The 19,889-nt window shown below is 41.4% G+C and overlaps 1 protein-coding gene across 2 annotated transcripts in view; it reads left to right on the top strand.

Moving 5' to 3' along the window:
- GPD2 (glycerol-3-phosphate dehydrogenase 2) overlaps positions 1-19,889 on the top strand; it is a 256,583-nt gene that overhangs the window by 183,340 nt on the left and 53,354 nt on the right. For both annotated transcript variants that reach the window (XM_077447659.1, XM_077447660.1), the window contains exons 10-12: positions 8,786-8,920; positions 11,846-12,021; positions 13,892-14,023. In XM_077447659.1, coding sequence (XP_077303785.1) covers positions 8,786-8,920; positions 11,846-12,021; positions 13,892-14,023 — 443 coding nt within the window. The remainder of the gene's footprint in view (positions 1-8,785; positions 8,921-11,845; positions 12,022-13,891; positions 14,024-19,889) is intronic.

Here is a 19,889-nt window from a genome sequence, read left to right as displayed (position 1 = left end):
TTCTGTCAGGGTCGGGTTCCTCCCTTCCTAGTGAAGGTGCACTCTACTCGGGTGCTGAATGCCTCCTGGACTTTCCATCATCAAGCGTTGGTCACAAGTGTGTAAGGCGGCCACCTGGTTGTCTGTGCACACTTTCACAAAATTTTACAAAGTGGATGTGCTGGCATCTGCGGATGCCTCTTTAAGCCGCAAGGTTCTGCAGGCTGCGGTCTAGAGGGTTCTTCCCTCATGAAGGGGCTTTCTTGCTGTTCAGGTTGAGCTCCAGTTGTTCTCGTTGAGCTCCAGGTTGTCTGGTTGGCCTGTTTTCTTTTTTTTTGGCTGCCCCACCCCTCATGTTTGGCACTGCTTTGGGACATCCCTATGGTTCTGAATAAGGAAGTTCTGTGTCTGTCAATGAACGGATATGGAAATAGGATTTTTGACTTACCGTAAAATCAGTTTCTGAGTTCATTGACAGACACAGCACCCTCCCCTCTATGAAGTTTTTAATGCTTCTGACACTGCTTCTGACAAAACTGAAGGCCTATAGCAGAGAGGGGGGCATATATCACCTAGGACTGTCCATGAGCATAGCCATGTCTTTTTTCTGCCTAGTTTCATACTCCTGTAGGGGGTGATATAACCCCTATGGTTCTGATTAAGAAAGCGCTGTGTCTGTCCATGAACTCAGAGAAATAGATTTTACGGTAAGTCATAAATCCTATTTTTCAGCCTATATAGGGTTTTAGTTACTATTGTTTTTTTTTCTGCAAGTATTGTTATTTAATGCTATTATTATAAGTGTTTTGTATACAGATTTCTGGTGTCTTGTGAATAATCCTTTGTGAGATACTGCAATTGGAAAGCTTTACGCATGACCCCTGATCCTGTAGTTACCTAGACATTATATTTTTTTGCAGTTAGACTGATAAGTGTGAATTGAGAGAGAGGTAGGGTTTGCAACAGACAAGAAGATGGCTCCCTGTCAAATTCAAGTCGGTTAACATTTGGATAACTATCATGTACCTGGTTAGAGGCAGAGATGACAAGGGGTTCCTTTACACCTCGGGTCCAGACACTTCTGGAGCATAACACAAGGGAGTGAGAGGGCAAAGAGTGGCATGGATGTCAGAAGTCCAGTCCACAGAAGTTCCTTACTGGAGGCAGGCCTGACCGAAGTGCTTCTGCATACTGACAGGAAGGGGTCCGGAAAGAGGTCATTTGGATGGGAGCTGGTTGGGACACTGGAACACACAGCAGCTGCAAGCCAAGATCAAACCAGAGGGTCAACAGAGACCAGCCATAGCCCGGAACTAGCACTGGTCAAGTCAGGCATTGGTGGATACTAGACCCAGTCAAGATCAAACCAGAAATCAAGAGAGGCAAGCCATGGTCAATAGCAAGAAGGCAGAGCAGAGACATTGCCAAGGGCATGTGGTGCCAGAAATAATTTCAGGGTAACAGCAACTTCCTGGCTCAGTTTTGGTCCTTAAAAAGGTCATCTAGTGCCAAGGATAAGGCACGTTTGCCTGCACATGTATAAATCTGAATTTGCATGTTAAAACAAACGTGCAAACACTGAAAATTAGATTTATGCATTGGCCTAAATGCAAATCATCTTCACGTTGACTTATTTCTTGACATAAGTTTAATTTACTGCATTGCACAACGGACAATGCTGAGGGATCAGACGTTTGCAGTATAGCCAGGTATGTGTTGTAGGATATTTATATATATATATATATATATATATATATATATATATATATATATATATATATATATATATATATAATTTCTCTTATATTTGATGCCATGTGACCTATATATCCATGGCAGCTAACCTAAGCTATATGGTTTAGCACAACAATTAGAATATTACCCTGGAAATGTTAACTGGTAAAGGCAGATACTCCTGGACTTCCTCCAGTGAACATATGTTTTCCCTCAAGTAACCTTCACATTGTAAATGGTTAATTATATCAGGAAAGACAAGATCCTTGCCTATTATTTCTAAACTGTAAATGTTACATATAGCCTTAGGCAATTTGTATATTCTGATAGGTATATTCTTTTCATATCCACAACCTGTACAGATGCCTACAGTCATGAGATTGTGTTCACCCAGTTTAGCTGGTTTCAGTTAGGTAGAATGCTAATACTCCCCTTCAGAAAAAATCAAAAGACCAAGTACATTGGCCTCCAGGCATGTAGGCAGCACTGAACAAGCATTTCTCCAGGAAGAGAAAGTATTTCAGCTATTAGTACCCATTCTTTTAACAGAACCTATGCACAGAATATGCACATTAAAGTGTTTAAATATTCTCAACAAGCAGTAAAAAAAAAACTTTTAAACAAGCCCTTGTTCGCCAATGTAGCCGTAGGCACTGTGGAGAAACAAATCCTAAAATTTACAACAGAGGCACTAAAATCACAATTCCTCTTCCTTTTACTCACTATGGATGTAAAATCTGCCCTCTAATGTAAACACCCAGCAGTTGCAAGAAACCCTTTAGCTATATAGATCGGTGATGGCTTTTCTTAAAATATCTTTTATTGCTTGTTAGGGATATGTAATCATGTAATGTCCATGGTCTCGGTACAGATGTTCTTTAAAGAGGAAGTAAAGGCATTTTTTTTTTTTTTTAAAAGCACACCCTGTAAGGCAAAGGCATAATGAGCTAGTATGCATAGCATACTAGCTCATTATGAATAACTTACCTGAGAACGAAGCCCCCGAAGCGGTCCTCCGTCTTCCTCTTCGCCGCTGCCATGTATCCTGGAGCGACTTCCGGGTCTCATGGCTCCGGCGCTGTGATTCGCCGGAGCTGTGATGACGTCACTCCCGCGCATGCACACGGGAGCCAACACTCGCGGCATATCGCCGCGATCTGTGGCCTGCGCGCCGCTGTCTAAGGGCGCATGCGCCGTAGACAGTGGTGGCTGTCTTCGGGTACATATCTCCTAAACCGTATAGGTTTAGGAGATATTTCTTTGACCTACATGTAAGCCTTAATCTAGGCTTCCCTGTAGGTCAAAGTTGGTTGTAAGGGTTTACAACCACTTTAAAGTATAACTAAAGGCAAAACGTTTTTTTCAGTTTTAGACAGAGTAGAGATGGATTAGAACAGCCATTAAGTTGTTACTGCTGTCTGTGCCTCCATTAAGGAGATTCGCCCTCTTTATTTGTCCTGTTTTCCATTATCATTGAAAGTGAAAGCAAAGCTGGGGTCGCTAGGTAGGAGGTAAGGTTAGTTGTTTCTATGTATTATTTTAGCTAAACAGATGCTTATCCCTGTCTGAAGGAGGCTGAATGCCCTTATCTTGTACGCATGTATCAGGAAGCATTAGGATCATGTGTATTCTTACATTTAGGCATCATGTACATTTTCTTATAAACTCCCTTACTTTCTGTACGGAAAATAGAAATAAAGATTATTTTTTTTAAATGAAGGGATATCTTCCAATGGGAACACTAGTTCTGGTGACTTGGGGGGGGGGGGGGGTGCAGGGGGGCAGGGGACAAGGAATTCACTTGATTTGCAGAGATTTCCTCTCACTTTCTGTTTTGACTTAAGCCCCATACACACTATCAGAATTTCTGCTGTTTTTTTTCCTTCAGATTTATCAAAACCATGTAGTGCAAGGGCCTGCCTGATTGCATACAAATTGAAACTCCTAAGGTTTGACCTCATTATATGGTTTTGGTAAATTTGAAGGAAAAAATCTGCAGAAAATCTGATAGTGTGTATGGGGCTTAAGACCCCTTTCACACCAGGGCGTTTTGCAGGCGCTATAGCAATAGGAATAGCGCCTGCAATCCGCCCTAAAGAAGCTGCACCATTGTGTGCAGTGTGAAAGCCCTGAGGGTTTTCACACTACAGCGGTGCGCTGGCAGGACGTTAGAAAAAAGTCCTGCCAGCAGCTTCTCTGGAGCGGTGAAGGAGCGGTGTGTTTACTGTGTTATTGCGGCGTATTGCCGGCAGTTTTAACCCTTTCTCGGCCGCTAGCGGGGGGTAAAAGCGCCCCGCTAGCGGCCGAAATGCGCCGCAAATCCGGCGGTAAAACGCAGCTAAAAATAGCGTCGGCGGTAAAACGCCGCTATCAGCGGTGTGGTGTGAAAGGGGTCTTAGGGACAAGAAGTAAGGTTAAATCTCACCAATGGGGCACAGATGGAAAAAATTTGACAGGGGTTATAACCCCTCCTTACTCTTTCCAAAATGACTAAAAAAATGTTGCCTCTAGTTTTACTTTAACCACTTGCCGCCCGCCCTATAGCAAATAGACAGCGGCAAAGTGGTTTCATAATCCTGACCGGACGTCATATGATGTGATCAGGATTATGAGCCGCTGCGCTCCCCCGGGGGCGCGCATCGCGGCGATCGTTGTTGCGGGGTGTCAGACTGACACCCGGCAACTACGATTTTGGTAAAGAGTCTCCGACGGAGACTCTTTACCACGTGATCAGCCGTGTCCAATCATGGCTGATCACAGTGTAAATAGGAAAAGCCGGTGATTGGCTTTTCCTCACTCGCGTCTGTCAGACGCGAGTAGAGGAGAGCCGATCGGCTGCTCCTCTGACAGGGGGGGTCTGTGCTGATCGATTATCAGCACAGCGCCCCCGAGGATGCCCACACTGGACCACCAGGGACGCCACCAGACCACCAGGGATGCCAAGGACAAGGTATGCCACTCTAGACCACCAGGGATTCCAGTCAGTGCCACAATGGATGCCAATCAGTGCCCATAATGGATGCCAATCAGTGCCCACAATGGGCATCACTGATTGGCATGCATTATTGATTGGCACTGATTGGCATCCATTAGTACAATATATTATAATACAATGCCGCCTATCAGTTCCCATCTGTGCCGCCTATCAGTGCCTACCCATGCCCACCTGTGCCGCCTACCCATGCCCACCTGTGCCGCCTACCCATGCCCACCTGTGCCGCCTACCCATGCCCACCTGTGCCGCCTACCCATGCCCACCTGTGCCGCCTAACGCATGCCCACCTGTGCCACCTATCCATGCCAATCCGTGCCAATTTGTGCCACCTATCAGTGCCCATCCGTGTCACCCATCAGTGCCACCCATCAGTGCCACCTATCAGTGCCACATATCGGTGTCCATCAATGCCACCTCATCAGTGCCACTTCATTGGTGCCACCTCATCGGTGCCCATCAGTGCCGCCTTATCATTGCCCATCAGTGTAACCCCATCAGTGCCCATCAGTGAAGGAGAAAACTTACTTATTTGCAAAGTTTTGAAACTGAAACAAAAAAAAAAACATTTTTTTTTCAAAATTTTCGGTATTTTTTTATTTGTTTAGCAAAAAATAAAAACCGCAGAGGTGATCAAATACCAGAAAGCTCTATTTGTGGGAAAAAAATTATAAAAATTTCATTTGGGTACAGTGTAGCATGACCGCGCAATTGTCATTCAAAGTGCGACAGCGCTGAAAGCTCAAAATTGGTCTGGGCAGGAAGGTGTTTAAGTGCCCGGTATTGAAGTGGTTAAAACCATTAAATGGTACCTAAGTGCATTTTTTTTTGTTTGTTTTAGATGGTGGTAAAAGTTTAGAACCTAAATCAGATTATTGCTTATGGATATATGGCCAACACACTGTAGATAAAAAAAATAAAAAAAATTCCACCAATGTTTCCGGGTGGACCCCTTTCTCAAGGTTTTTGTTTATCCTTCGAAAAAGAGCCCTACGTGTCCCTGAAATACCATTGGAATTGCTTTTTTATATACTTTAACTTTTGCACTTATGACCTCAGTAAATGATTGAACTTTTATCCACAGCATGATGGCTATTTCTCTGTATATCAATAGTGGCATCACCGTAGGCCAGGCACACTTACAGTATGTTGGGTGTTTAGCCACTTCAGTACTAGCCTGTAATATTTTGAATGGCAATTACTCCCAAGAACAAGGCTGTATCCAAATAAATTTTTATATATATGTATATTTAGATAGAGCTTTCTTTTAGTGGTTTGTATTAACCACTGTGTTTTTATTCTTTACTATATTTAACCACTTCAGATCCGCGCTATTGCCAAATGACGGCATTAGCGCGGACCTACATTTTCAGGACTACGTCTATTGACGTCGTCCTGGTTACGAGCGGCCTGCGCGCCCCCTGAGGGGCGCGCGCGGCGCGCTCTGTGATCGGCGAGTCCGTGAGACTCGCCTGATCACCGATCCGTGTAAGGGGTCGATCCCGACCCCTTATCACGTGATCAGCTGTCAGCCAATGACAGCTGATCATGTGATAGAACGGAGCCGGTAATCGGCTATTATTCCTCCTCGCGCTGACAGCGCGAGGAGAGAAAAAAAAAGCCGATCACCGGCGGCCGTGATCGGGACATCAGTCCCGATCACGGCCATCAATACATGTGCCCACCTGCCACCTGCCTGTGCCCACCTGCCTCCCGCAGTGCCATCCTGAAGTAAAATAAAAGAAAAAGTAAGTGCCCCCCGTCAGTGCCCCCTGTCAGTGCCCACAGTGCCACCCACAGTGCCACCCACAGTGCCACCCCACAGTGCCACCCACAGTGCCACCCAATCTGCCTCAAAGGTGCTGCACCCCAGTGCCGCCCATCAGTGCCCAGCAGTGCCGCCCATCAGTGCCCAGCAGTGCCGCCCATCAGTGCCCAGCAGTGCCACCTATCAGAGCCACCTATCAGTGCCACCTATCAGTGCCCATCAGTCCCATCTATCTGTGGTACCTATCAGTGCCCATCCGTGCCACCCATCCGTGCCACTTATCCGTGCCACCCATCCGTGCCATCTTATCTGTGCCCATCTTTGCCCATCAGTGCCGCCTTATCTGTGCCCATCGGTGCCGCCTTATCTGTGCCTATTAGTGCCGCCTTAACTATGCCTATCAGTGCCCACCAGTGCAGCCCATCAGTGCCCACCAATGCAGCCCATCAGTGCCCACCAATGCAGCCCATCAGTGCCCACCAATGCAGCCTATCAGTGCCGCCTAATCAGCGCACTTCAATGAAGGAGAAAAATGACCCGTTTGCAAAATTTTATAACAAACTATTAAAACATGATTTTTTTTTTTTTTTTTTTTTGCATCTTTTTTTGTTTGTTTAGCAAAAAATAAAACTCCGAGCTGTAACTAAATACCACCAAAAGAAAGCTCTATTTGTGGGAAAAAAATGATAAAAATTTCATTTGGGTACAGTGTTGTATGCCCGCGCAATTGTCACTCAAAGTGCATCAGCGCTGAAAGCTGAAAATTGGTCTGGGACTGAGGGGGGTTTAAGTGCCCAGTAAGCAAGTGGTTAAAAAAAAAAGGAGGAGGCGAAAGGACAATATGCAATTCACTGCAGCGATAGGACTAAGCTGAAATATACTGGACAATGGGATAAGGCTTAAAAACGTAATGTAAAGAGCCTTTAATGGGGGCCTTGGCCACCGAGGGTAATTTCCGCAGCAATAATCATCCACTACTTTGCTGTTCATAAATTAATGGCTGTAGATAAGAGATTAAGGTATGGTGTGGATGGATTATTTATTGTTTTGATTTTTGAGGCTATAGCTGTCTGTGTTCCCGTCTCGCGCTCTGTTTGTCCTGGTGAATATTGTCACAGGGATGAACGGTGAGGGAAATCCAAAATGTTTTCCAGAATTTGTTTGATAGAACATTAATAGAGAGGAAATCTTCAAATGGGGAAACTTGGCCCGTGACAACTGTTTAAAAGCGGGATATACCTACCTGGAAGAGGGTTTAACCATTCCCTGCTCTATCCAAAATGAAGGACAAACATTTAGGTTTTAAATAAACATTAGAATTGATGGAAACTCAGCTTCCTTACATTGGCTCCAAACAATATCCCTAGCAATACTTTGCAACCCTCTTGTTCATTATTAATAAATCGTCATTTAAATACATTTTGTTTTACTGGTTGTTTGCAGTCACATTACCAGTAATCCTCCATCCTGATCCTCTTCATGGTGAGCAGCTGAGGGAGATTGCTTATAATAATACTGAAGGGAGGAGCAGTAATGCCCATCCAGGCTGTGGAGTGCCAGAGCTTAGTCTGACAAATGCATAATGGAGGAAGCATTGAAAGGTATAAAGAGCTTTTGCATGCATAGTGAGATGGTAGGAGCATGAGGCGTTCAATAGTGGCTATATAGCGATTTTGACCTGGAACCCAAAAAACAAAGGCAATAAGCAGGGAAACGGCAGTATCGCCAGGTAATATGTGGTGGCAGGGCAGGTGGGCCTTCAATACCAGCCAGTTCGCATTTGTGAGGCTCCAAGATTTTGTGCTGGGAACACATTCACTGTGCACTCTCAGCATATTGACCAAGCTTCCACAAATAGCTTCCGGTCTCTGTTCATGATCAGGTGCCAGTGGGTTGGGCTCCTGATCATGGAACAGTTGTAACAGCCAATCACAGCTTTCTTAATGATCAGAAAGCTGCCTCTGCCTTCAAGCATAAACGCCCCTGGCAGGATTAAATAAAGCTAATATAAGGACCGTACTTTTTAATGTGCACATATTATTGGAACCTTGCAAAAAAATGTTGGGCCTGGAGAAATACTATAGATCTAGTGGTAATATTTAAGTATTTTGAAATTGTCTGTTTTTTTTTCTGGGAAGAATGGTTCAGATACAGTACTTGTAAAAGCATGCCTTCGTACTATCTTTGTATCAATGCCAGCAGAAACAACGAGTACATGTGTGACACACATAAATAACTTTCTGACTTTCCAATGTAGATGCAAACTTTTGCTGTGCTGTTTGATAACCTGTCCACTATTATCTTGTTGACAGTTCGGAGGGGAGATGTACTCGCAGCTTGGAGTGGCATTCGTCCATTGGTCACAAATCCCAATTCTACAGACACGCAATCAATATCTCGCAATCACGTTGTTGATGTTGGCGAGAGTGGTCTTGTCACAATAGCAGGTAACATAATCTTCTGGCAAATAGACATTTTCTACCAGTATTGACTTCATCCACAAAGGAGAACATTTTATTTAATTCCTTGCTTTTAGACCTTTTGCTTATTTTAAAGCAGAACTCCAACCAAATAAATAAGATTACAAAGAAAAGCCTATACTATAACAAAACCAACTTTAGCTGCAATATTCACCTTCAAACTACAGATTTCTCCCACTGTAATATTTTCTGCCACTAGATGTCTTCAGTTTGAGAGCCAGCATTATCAAGCTCGTTTCCTCTGAACACAGGTCACCCCCGACCCACTCAAGCCTGTGATTGAATAATGAAAGCAATAGCAGCACAGTGACAATTGTATATCTCTGTCACTCTGCTTTCTCCTCCTATTTAGCATGCCTGTTGTCATCTCATGAAGGGTTTGACTTCTTGAGACCTGGCACCTTAAAATTTGTTAAACAGCCAGTCCACACAAAACGGATAATTCACTTTTTGGTACATTCATGTAAGGCTCCTAACAGTTTCTTGTATCTCTCAGGGGCTCTATTGCCAGGATCTCTGCTTTTAAGTTTCTGAGTCTGCACAGACATGTAGATGGCACATGATGGGCAGTTACCCCTTGCCTTTTTAATAAGAAATACAACTTTTTGGTGAGCTTGCCCTTTTAAAAAAATATATAACATTGGGATATTGCCACAAGCAGCAAGGAATTTTGAACATTCAGTTCTTCACTACCTTACATTTGCCCCCTATCACTTTACAAACTACCTAATGTTAGTAGTTTGAAAATGTACCTACAAATGAAAAAGATTAAGTATATACTTGCCTTACTCCCATCTTCTGCATTGCTGGGCATGCCGTCAACATTTTTCTGAGAAGAACCTGGAGACCTCATCAGAGCAGTCAAAATCTTGCAAGAAGATACTTCAGTCTTTCACCCATTGTGTCTAGGGGAGGATGACATCACCATCCTTCCAGTTTAATCCTTGGGATATACAGAGCCTGAAATTTTGTGAGAAGCTGCTATTACAATAGACTGGAGTGTCTTCTCTGAAGATTTCACCCACGTTGCATTCCCTGGGTGCTTACCTGAAAGAATGGTGACATTACACCCAGCAATGCAGAAGATGGAAGTAAGGTCATTTAAATGTAACTTTTTCCTTTACAGTCCATTTTGTAACTACTAGTGTTAGGGGATTTTTAAACCTGGAGGGAGGGGCGTCCGAATATTATATGTGGACCTTACATTGTACTATGAGTAATATGAGAATGCAAAAACCTCAAATTTTCCTGTTGCTGTTGCAAGGACAGCTTTAATTTAAAAAAGTTAAAGCCATTTCACATGTTTCTCTCTGAACTATGACCCAGTGATCATTTTTAATTGCTGACAGATTAATTTTAAAGGGTATGTCCAGCTAAAATATATTTTTTTTATTTTTTGGATAAAGTGGGGAAGGTTCAGAACCCCTGTAAGGTTTTTACTGCTATCCAGGGCTCTTACATGAGAAAATAACAGGGCAAAAAATACCTTTAACCCCAGGGGAATGTTTGTTTTTAGGTGTAGAGGAAAAAACGAATAAACATTTTAAAAGAAGAATACAAAACTCATTAGGACCCGTTTTACTTAATGCTGCAAAAGCCATAATACCAAAAAATTGGTTACAGGTGAAAAAACCCTTGATTAGAGATTGGATTCAAAGAATAGAATATATCAACAATATGGAATACCTAAGAAAAATGGAGGAAAATAAAATGAAAAAATACCGCAGAACGTGGGAAAAGTGGAGAATATTTAAAAAGACGAAGCATTATACTCAAGCATTAATGGAATAAAGAGTAGTGGGTACGGGGAAGGTCAACAGACGGGAGAGAAGAGGGAAGGGTGGGTGTGGTAAAATCTAATTAAATAAGGAGTTAAATAATAAGATAAGGTAGTAAGAATATGATGGCAATGATAACCAAGTAGATGTCAGTTTTATTGTTTGTTTTTTCTTTTTCTCTAAATTTGTATGGTCTTCTCTTTTTAATGGAAAAATATTAAATTGAAATAAGTTTAAAAAGGGAAAAAAAAAAAAAAAAGAGAGAGATTGGGAAATTAAAAAGAAATTTTGCCACAATGATGTTAAGAATAAAGGAAAAGATTCTGAGAGTTAATCTGATTAGAATCTATTAATAACAAATCTTACTGAGTGGAAAATAAAAAAAAAAAAAATAAATAAAAAATAAAAAAAAATCCAGGGCTCTTACAAAGATTTACCATCACCTCCTATCCTGCTGAACATATTGTACCTGGCAGGAAGTGAGGGGCACGTCTCCAAAAGCAATACAGACAACCAAATGTGTTTTTTTTTTTTTTTTTTTTTTTTTTTTTTTTAAGTAGAGTGTGGGAAGTCTGTCAGAGTTTTTTTTTTTTCCTGTGTTTCCCCGTTACAGATTTTCCCTTAATTATGGTCTGGTTAAAGGATTGTCAGCATAGGTCCCAGATATCACTACAAAGCCTACTAATTCTTCTCCACTGTATCCAGAAAAGAAAATGATAAATAATTGAATTGGTTTCACAAACCAACATTACACGGAACCACTTTCACATCACGCATTCACAGACCTTTATAATAAGACAAATTGCAATTTTGACAATATATAATGGCAGCCAATCAGAATGATTTTATTTTTTATCTGACTCCAGTAAACTGGTAACTGATTGGTTAGTACTGGTTCTGCACTTTGATTAGCAGCATTTATTCTTACACATTATTATGCAGAGATGTATTATCAGCCTGAGCAGGTGGCAATAATCAATTCTTTCAAAAGAATTCATAGCTTGGCTTGTCCCTCCCCACTTCATGTTTGAGCTTTGGTTTCACTTCTGTTACACCTTTTTTTAGTATCCGATCCTGGAAACATTCCATTCATTTTTGCTTTAAATTTGAATAGGAGGAAAATGGACAACATACCGCTCCATGGCAGAGGACACTTTGGATGCCGCAATCTCATCGCACGACTTGAAGGCTGGTCCATGCAAGACTGTGGGGCTTTTCCTTGAAGGTGGAAAGGACTGGTCCCCTACCCTTTATATCCGTCTTGTCCAGGATTACGGCCTAGAGAGTGAGGTATCTACCATTCCATTGGAAAGCATTTAAAGTTTCCTGTATGCTTTGTATGTGTATTCTGAGACAAAAACTTGAACATCTACATGTAGGAGACATGACAGTCTAGTTCTGGTCTTGGTGGATCTGAAGGGTGTACACAATCTATTGCTAGGAAATCTTACTTATGACGTTTTTGAAAGATACAATTAGTTGGCTCATGGAGGCTGCCATTGCTGACTTCCTATTTTGCAAATTCTAGTTCCCTGGCTGTCATGCTGATCCAGTTCACCAGTCCAGCATACACATGCAGATTGGGGCTTATTACTTTCATCTTTGAATCTGTTTTGCATTTGCATACTTGTTCTTTGTCATTATTTAAGGAATTATAGAAGCCAGCACATCATAATAGTAGACAGGTAACTGGTTATCTGAAGATATCCAGACGTTTGGCAGCAATGGCAGCTCCCATATTTATTTTAGAAAAGGTTTACCTTAAAAGTAACGCATAGTTAGTAAAGTACATGGACTGTTCATTCTAACATCTTTCAAAGGATGTTGCTTACTTGTATGACTTACTTTAGTACTTTCTGAGCTACTGATCAGGCGACAGTCTGCATACCTTCCTCCTTCTCAGCTTCACCCTGTGTCTCCTCCTCCTCAGCTTCACGGTGGCTTCCCTTGTGTCTTCTCCTCCTCCTCGATGGCCCATATGATCACTTCCTCTCTCGGCCAATCGGGTCTCAGGACCCACTTCCTGATTGGCTAGTAGGAGAATCAGGAAGACAATAGCGACTATTAGTTTGCTATTGTCACACAACTGGGTGAGCTAAGGGCACAGTGCTCTGCTTCCCGAGCCCACCTTTTTTGAAGCCATATAGAGCCTCTGTCTCTAATCACATGCTTCTAAACCAAAAAAATGAAAAAGCCCATTGGAATCAATGCGTCCGATACCCTGCATGTAGATTAGGGGTCAGACGCATGGATTAGGGGGGCGGCGCCCCAGTGCCGCTTTGCATGGGCCTTCACTGATGGGTTGTCTAAACACAAAAAACATTAATGTGTGCCATAACATACTGCAAAATGCTTAGATTTGAATGTTCAACTTTTACTTCCTATTGTATATATGGACAAGGAAGTGAAGGTAAATCTTGGGGCACAGGTAGTGAAAAAATACCTGATGGGATCTAATGCTTCCCTAGTCTCCAAAACAGAAGAATACAATTTTTTGTCTTATAATATATATATAAAAGAAACTTCAAAGCTATAATATTATTTTCTGAATTCATAAGGTATTTCTATATCATCTTCCAAAGTCCCCAAACATTGTCAGTGTAGTAAAGTTGGTCTGCACGCTCTAACACCAAGAGTTAGTCACGCATCGACGAACTGTATGTAATGCAAAACATTTCATCCGCAGCTCATTTTGTGCCCAAAGTCATTTTTTTAAAGTTTGATATGTTTTAATTATTTGACAAACGCCATCTCCTCAGAAGAGCCAGCTTAGGGAAATTAGCATTCAGATCTCTTTTTCTTACCCCCCTTCTCCACGCCGTCCATGACGGTCCCATCTCCGTGACATCTAATTCCAACAATACATTCGTTAAATGTGATCACAGTTGCAAAAAGTAGTTGACGCGTCATTAGTCACAGTTGCATTGATACATGCATATAGTAGTGTAAGTGCTGGCCTAAGCGTTCACAACACAAGTCGTCTCCTCCCACACAATCAAGATTTAATACCCTCTTCAGTCTGTTTGATAAAAGCTTTGGGAATCTGACATAAGTAGCGTGCTTTTTTTTTTCTCTCTCTTCTCCCGCTGTGCTCTGGGGAGCAGAAGGAGGAGAAGATGGAGTGTGAAGTGCATAGTAAATTCTTGATGCTGTCCCACAGGTTGCCCAGCATCTAGCTTCCACCTACGGTGACAAGGCGTTTGAGGTGGCGAAAATGGCTAAGGTTACAGGGAAGAGGTGGCCGATCGTTGGGAAGAGGCTGGTGTCTGAATTTCCCTACATTGAAGCTGAGGTTTGTGCAATATTTCTTTTGTACATTTTGCTGCTGAACAAAAATAAGTCATACTGTGGCTTAAAGTAGATGTAAACGCAAACTGAAAGACAGTTAGTTTGTTAATGCATTGCGTATCATAAAAATTTTATTTTTTTAATAAAATACTTGTTTTCTCCATTTTTTTTCTTTGTTGCATCTTAGTTTAGCTGGTCTCTTGCATGCTTTTTGCAGTCACTTCTGTGTACATGCACTCAAAGGATGGCTGTATGGCATTTCTCAGGACAGGCTTTCAGATGGTGACAACATCAGACCGTGTCTACATAATGGGGTAGATTTACTAAAGCTGCTGCACTCAGATTTGGGTGCAGCTGTGCATGGTAGCCAATCAGCTTCTAACTTCAGCTTGTTCAATTAAGCTTGAACAGTAAAACCTGGAAGCTGATTGGTGTCTATGCACGACTGCACCAGATTTTGCGCTCTCCAGTTTTAGTAAATCTACCCCAATGTGTTTTAAAATGGCCACATATAGTCTGTATCAGAATCCCATATGAGAGGGAAAGAACAGGAGCACAATTGAGAGACAGAGGCAAAGTATTTCCATCCCATAACAGGAAGTGCTTGCACAATGACCTTCATGGCTAGGTCATCAAATTTTATTTTAATCAAAGTTTTGGTTTCATAGAACAAACCAATAGGGGTCAATTTACTAGAACTGGAGAGTTCAAAATCTTGTGCAGCTCTGCATAAAAACCAGCAAGCTGAAGTTATAAGCTGATTGGCCACCATGCACAGCTGCATCAGATTTTTCACTATCCAGTTTAGTACATCAACCCAACACCAAGAAACAAACAAAAAAGGGCACACCAGCCTAGTGCATTATCCCGCAGTATTTTATTAAATATAAAATCAGCATAGATTGTACTCACAAACGTGAATTAAAAATCATTCATCGGGCTACTCAATTGTAGCCTTGTGGTCCTTGACTCTGCACGTTCCAAAGACCTGGGGGACCTCACTGGGGTCCTAACGACTAACACGTTTTCAAGGTAACCCCTACTTCATCTGAGAACTCTCTAGTTTTAGTTTTCAACCCCACAGTGAGAAGCCAGACAAAATCATTCTTAAAGTGATAGTAAACAATCACCTTGTAAAACAAGCCATTCAGTTCAATAGAAATTAAAGGCAAACCATTTGTGTATAGCTATAAAAAAAGAAAAAAAAAAAGAATTCAAAATACTTTTCCTTTTTTTTACAAGTGATCACATTCCCTCTGTTCTCAGCTACATAAGAGCTGGGAGGAGGGGGGGTGGCTGGGAACAGCAGGACACTTAGCATCCTACTGAATGACTGTGCAGACGGGGGGTGTCAGGACAAGTCTGATCATTGGAGGAGAGCAGCCTGAGACTGACCACCTTGAGCTCTGCCTGCCTAGTGTGGTCAGTTTTAATAGGAAAACAGAGGGACTGGCAGGAACACCAGGGATTTCACATAAAGGAATCAATACAAAGAGAACAGGAGACTTTGTCATACAGATACATGGTATAGCAGGCACATATCAGGTATATGAAAAGATTGAGGTAACAAACACTTTAAGGCCGCGTACACACGGGCGGACTGTATGGCCTACTTAGTCCGTCATACAATCCGACGGACAGTCCGTCATACTTTCGAATGAACGGACTTGACCACACACGGATGCACAAACAGTCCGTCGAAAGCTTGCGCGATGACGTGTACAGCACGTACGACGGGACTAGAAATAGGTCCAATACACAGCAATGCAACCTTTCGCCGTGTAAATCCTTTCTGAGCATGCGCCATTCTTAGCCTGTTGAACTAGCCTACTGACGAGTGGATTGTCCGCTGAAACCAAAGTATGACAGACAGAATTTCGAAAAATACGAAATACTTAGTACGCCAGACTGCACGCTGAAAAAGTCCGCTGAAGCCCACACACGAGCGGACTGTCCGCTGAAATGTGTTTCGACGGAATAAGTAGGCCATACAGTCCGCCCGTGTGTACGCGGTTTAAGTCCACTATGAGGATGTTTTGCAAAGAAAAACTTCACTTAGCTTAGTGAATGAGGTCAAGTTCTACTGAGCTCAGTCAGTCAATCATATGTGAGCAGAAATACTGATATTTTAATTCTCCTTGGCCATGATGGAGTAATGCTTGCTAAGTATATTGTCATGTTATTTCATTTCTTACATTAAGCTACTTAAAAAGTCACTTTGCAAAGTGAAAATGCTCTACTCCTTTAGTAAGTAAACCACAATTGTCTATCTGCCCTGTACAAATGAGAATGGAAATGCTCCCGTTTAAACATTTAAATACATTTTGATAATTTCCCTTTGGGATTAATAAAGTATTCTGAATCTGATTCTGTAGGATGAGTTTCTCTTATTCAGGAAAAAAAAGAAACATTTATCTGCTATTGGGGATTTTGATTAGTTACTCTCTGACAATATTTTTCACAAATTAGTACTCATTCCTAATGCTGCAGGAGTAATTTGCATGCGTTATTGCATTTCATGCTCATTTTCGCATTAAACCACAGTCAGTTCAGAAAAGTATATACTGCATTAATGTGATTTTTTTTTGGCATGAAATAAACAAATAAAAGTCTTTATCTCTCATAAATAAATCTTTTATTTTATTTTATCACAACCCCAAATAGCTCCTTTTTCCTGCTAACTTCAATAGGCACCTCACAGAAACTCGCTGTTAGCAGCCAGTAGCTAGTTATTTTTTTGGAACTTACACAATAATGTCTGTAAATTGGTTTTTACATACAGAATACCAATAACACAAAACCATTTTTCAGCACATTCATATAACAAAGACTTTAGAACCCCTTCACATTGGTGCATACTGATAATTAGGGTTATACTGTGCGTTATTGAACACAGCGTTACAGTAGTAGACAACACACCCACACTGCAGAACACCAAATTCTGACCATTTGTAATATATAGTGCATCCGGAATGTATTCACAGGACTTCACTTTTTCCACATTTTGTTATGTTACAACCTTATTACAAAATGGATTAAATTCATTATTTTCCTCGAAAATTGAGTACTGTCCGTGATACTTTTTTTATTTGCACTAACATACAATTTTTCAGGACAAGCTTTCGGGGTATGTCCCCTTCTTCAAGGTCCAAGCAGTACTGATTTACAAATTTTTAAGCAGAATGTAAAAACAAAACAAAAAAAAACACCTCTGAGGGAAAGAAGAGAAAAAAAAACACATACAAATCAATGGCAATAAAGATAAAAGAAGAGTTAGTGAGATAAGACAGAGGGAGAGCTATGGAATGGGGGGGGGGGGGGGGGGGTGCTAGTCACAGAGGGGGTTGTAAAACTTTAGTAAAATGGGTAAGGAAACCCATATCTAAATTCAGGCCATTATTTTTTGTGTCAAAAAGAATTATCATTCTTAGTTCAAAGGTTTTCCTTTCCTGGATAGTTCTGAAATTCCCTTTAAGAACTAAAACATTGAGGTCTTCTATGGTGTGGTCCGGTTGTGAGAAGTGATGTCCCACAGGTGTGCAGAAACTGCCTTCTTTATGTTCCTTGATGGAATGTCTGTGTAAATTCATCCTCGTTTGCAACTTCTGTCCTGTTTCACCAACATAAGATCCTTTGCTGCACCTAATGGCCTGAATTTAGATATAGGTTTCCTTACCCATTATACTAAAGTTTTACAAAAAAAAAAAGTATCACGGACAGTACTCAATTTTCTAGGTCACAATTGCACTAATACGGCTACAATCACATTGAGTATTATTTTCCTCAAAATTCTGCAACCAATACCCCATAATGACAACGTAAAAGAACTTTGTTTGAAATCTTTGCAAATTTATTAAAAACGAAAAAAACCTCACGTACATAAGTATTCACAGCCTTTGCTAAATACTTTGTTGAAGCACCTTTGGCACCAATTACAGCCTCAAGTCTTTTCTAGTATGAGGCTACAAGCTTGGCACATCTATTTTTGGGCATTTTCTCCCATTCTTCTTTGCAAGACCTCTTAGCTCCATCAGGTTGGATGGGGAGTGTCGGTGCACAGACATTGCTGTAGCCACTCCTTAGTTATCTTGGCTGTGCTTTGGGTCGTTCTGTTGGAAGATGAACCTTCGCCCCAGTCTGAGGTCCAGGGTGCTGTGAAGCATGTTTTCATCAAGAATGTCTCTGTATTAATCTTTCCCTTGATCCTGAATAGTCTTCCAGTTTCTGCCACTGAAATACATCCCCACAGCATAATGCTGCCACCACCATGCTTTATGTAGGGATGGTATTGGCCAGGTGATGAGCGGTGGCTGGTTTCCTCCAGACATGACACTTGCCATTCAGGCCAAAGAGTTCAATCTTTGTTTCATCAGACCAAAGAATTTTGTTTCTCACGGTCTGAGAGTCCTTCAGGTGACTTTTGGCAAACTCCAGACGGGCTATATGTTCCTTTTACTGAGGAGTGGCTACCGTATTGCCACTCTACCATACAGGCCTAATTGGTGGAGTGCTGAAGAGATGGATGTTCTTCTGGAAGGTTCTCTTCTCTCTAAAACAAATAAATAAATCTTGCAAGCTACCATATGTAAATATGTAATGCATCCTCTCAGGACAGCTGCTAGCACTGATCATGTCTCATATGACCATGTAACAGCAATACTTATATAAAGGAAATGCTGCGCTTTCTGGATGTTAGCATGAGTGCCCTATTGCAATGAGACAAAATAAATAAAATGTTTGCCTGCAAAAGAATATTTTGACCGTAAAGCGTGTAATCAAAACATCACAAACCTTATAATCCAAATAAAAAAATGTATATTAAGTGCCTTATTGTTAATAAATGAACAAATAAAGTGTTACCATGCAAACTCCAAAATTCCATACAATATAGGACCAAAAATTTCATATATCAAATATAGTGATACAAATACATGCAAAACAAATTAAAGTGACCCGGTGACCAAAAGTGCTATCAAAATTTAATATGAATAATAACATCATTGGATAATAAAGTCCATTCCAAAATTATTCACAGCTTTGTGCTGGTGATACAACTCGTGTTCACTCAAGTGCTCCCCCTTAGAGCGTGTGACATCACAATTAAGTTCAGTCAGAACATGCTTTTGAACCACCCCTGGGTTCAGTGTCAGTAATGGAGTCCTGGGCTGCTCAGTATTGGTGTTTCCACACTTTTGATGAAGACCTAAGGCCGAAACGCGTCAGTGTTTTTGGATGATGTTATTGCTGTAACGCTTAAATATTTTCTATGGAGAAACTGTTGAGTTGCCGGCCTGTACTTTCTATTGCTGTTTCCACTGATATAAATACAAAGAATTACCGCTCTAAGGTAATGACTTCTCCCAAAACAGCTGTCTCCACAGTCCCACAGGGTGCTGGCTCTGTTTGCAACAGGAACTGAAGTAGAAAAGATGTAGCTGGATAGCCGCACTCTGAATTATTCAACTTTATTTCAAAAATGTAATTAAAATCATAGCATCTAGGCTGGTAAACAGACTAACTGCACAACCGCTGACATGTTTCACACCGAACACGGTGCTTAGTCATAGCTATGCATAAAAAATAAAGAAACTTGATAGTGTGGTACCGTTTAAAAATAAAAATATAGTTTTTTTTAATAAACCATAACCCCACTGTCAGGGTACTCACATTTGCTGGGTGCTTGAGTGCACCGCTCTGTAGAAAGTCAGAAAAATTGCTATAACGCCAAAATAGTGCACCATTCAGAGACAGATCAGCTGTCTCCTGCACCGTCCTGTCCCCATTTTGGAATGGACATTATTATCTAATGATGTTATTATTCATATGAAATTTTGATTTCTGTTTTCACTTAGCACTTTTTGTCACCGGAT

This window comes from Lithobates pipiens, unplaced genomic scaffold (genome assembly GCF_037356315.1).
Source record: "Lithobates pipiens isolate NorthernLeopardFrog02 unplaced genomic scaffold, aLitPip1_a1.2 Scaffold_22, whole genome shotgun sequence".
NCBI classification, from domain to species: Eukaryota; Metazoa; Chordata; class Amphibia; order Anura; family Ranidae; genus Lithobates; species Lithobates pipiens.
This window is presented reverse-complemented; position numbering and strand designations above follow the sequence as displayed.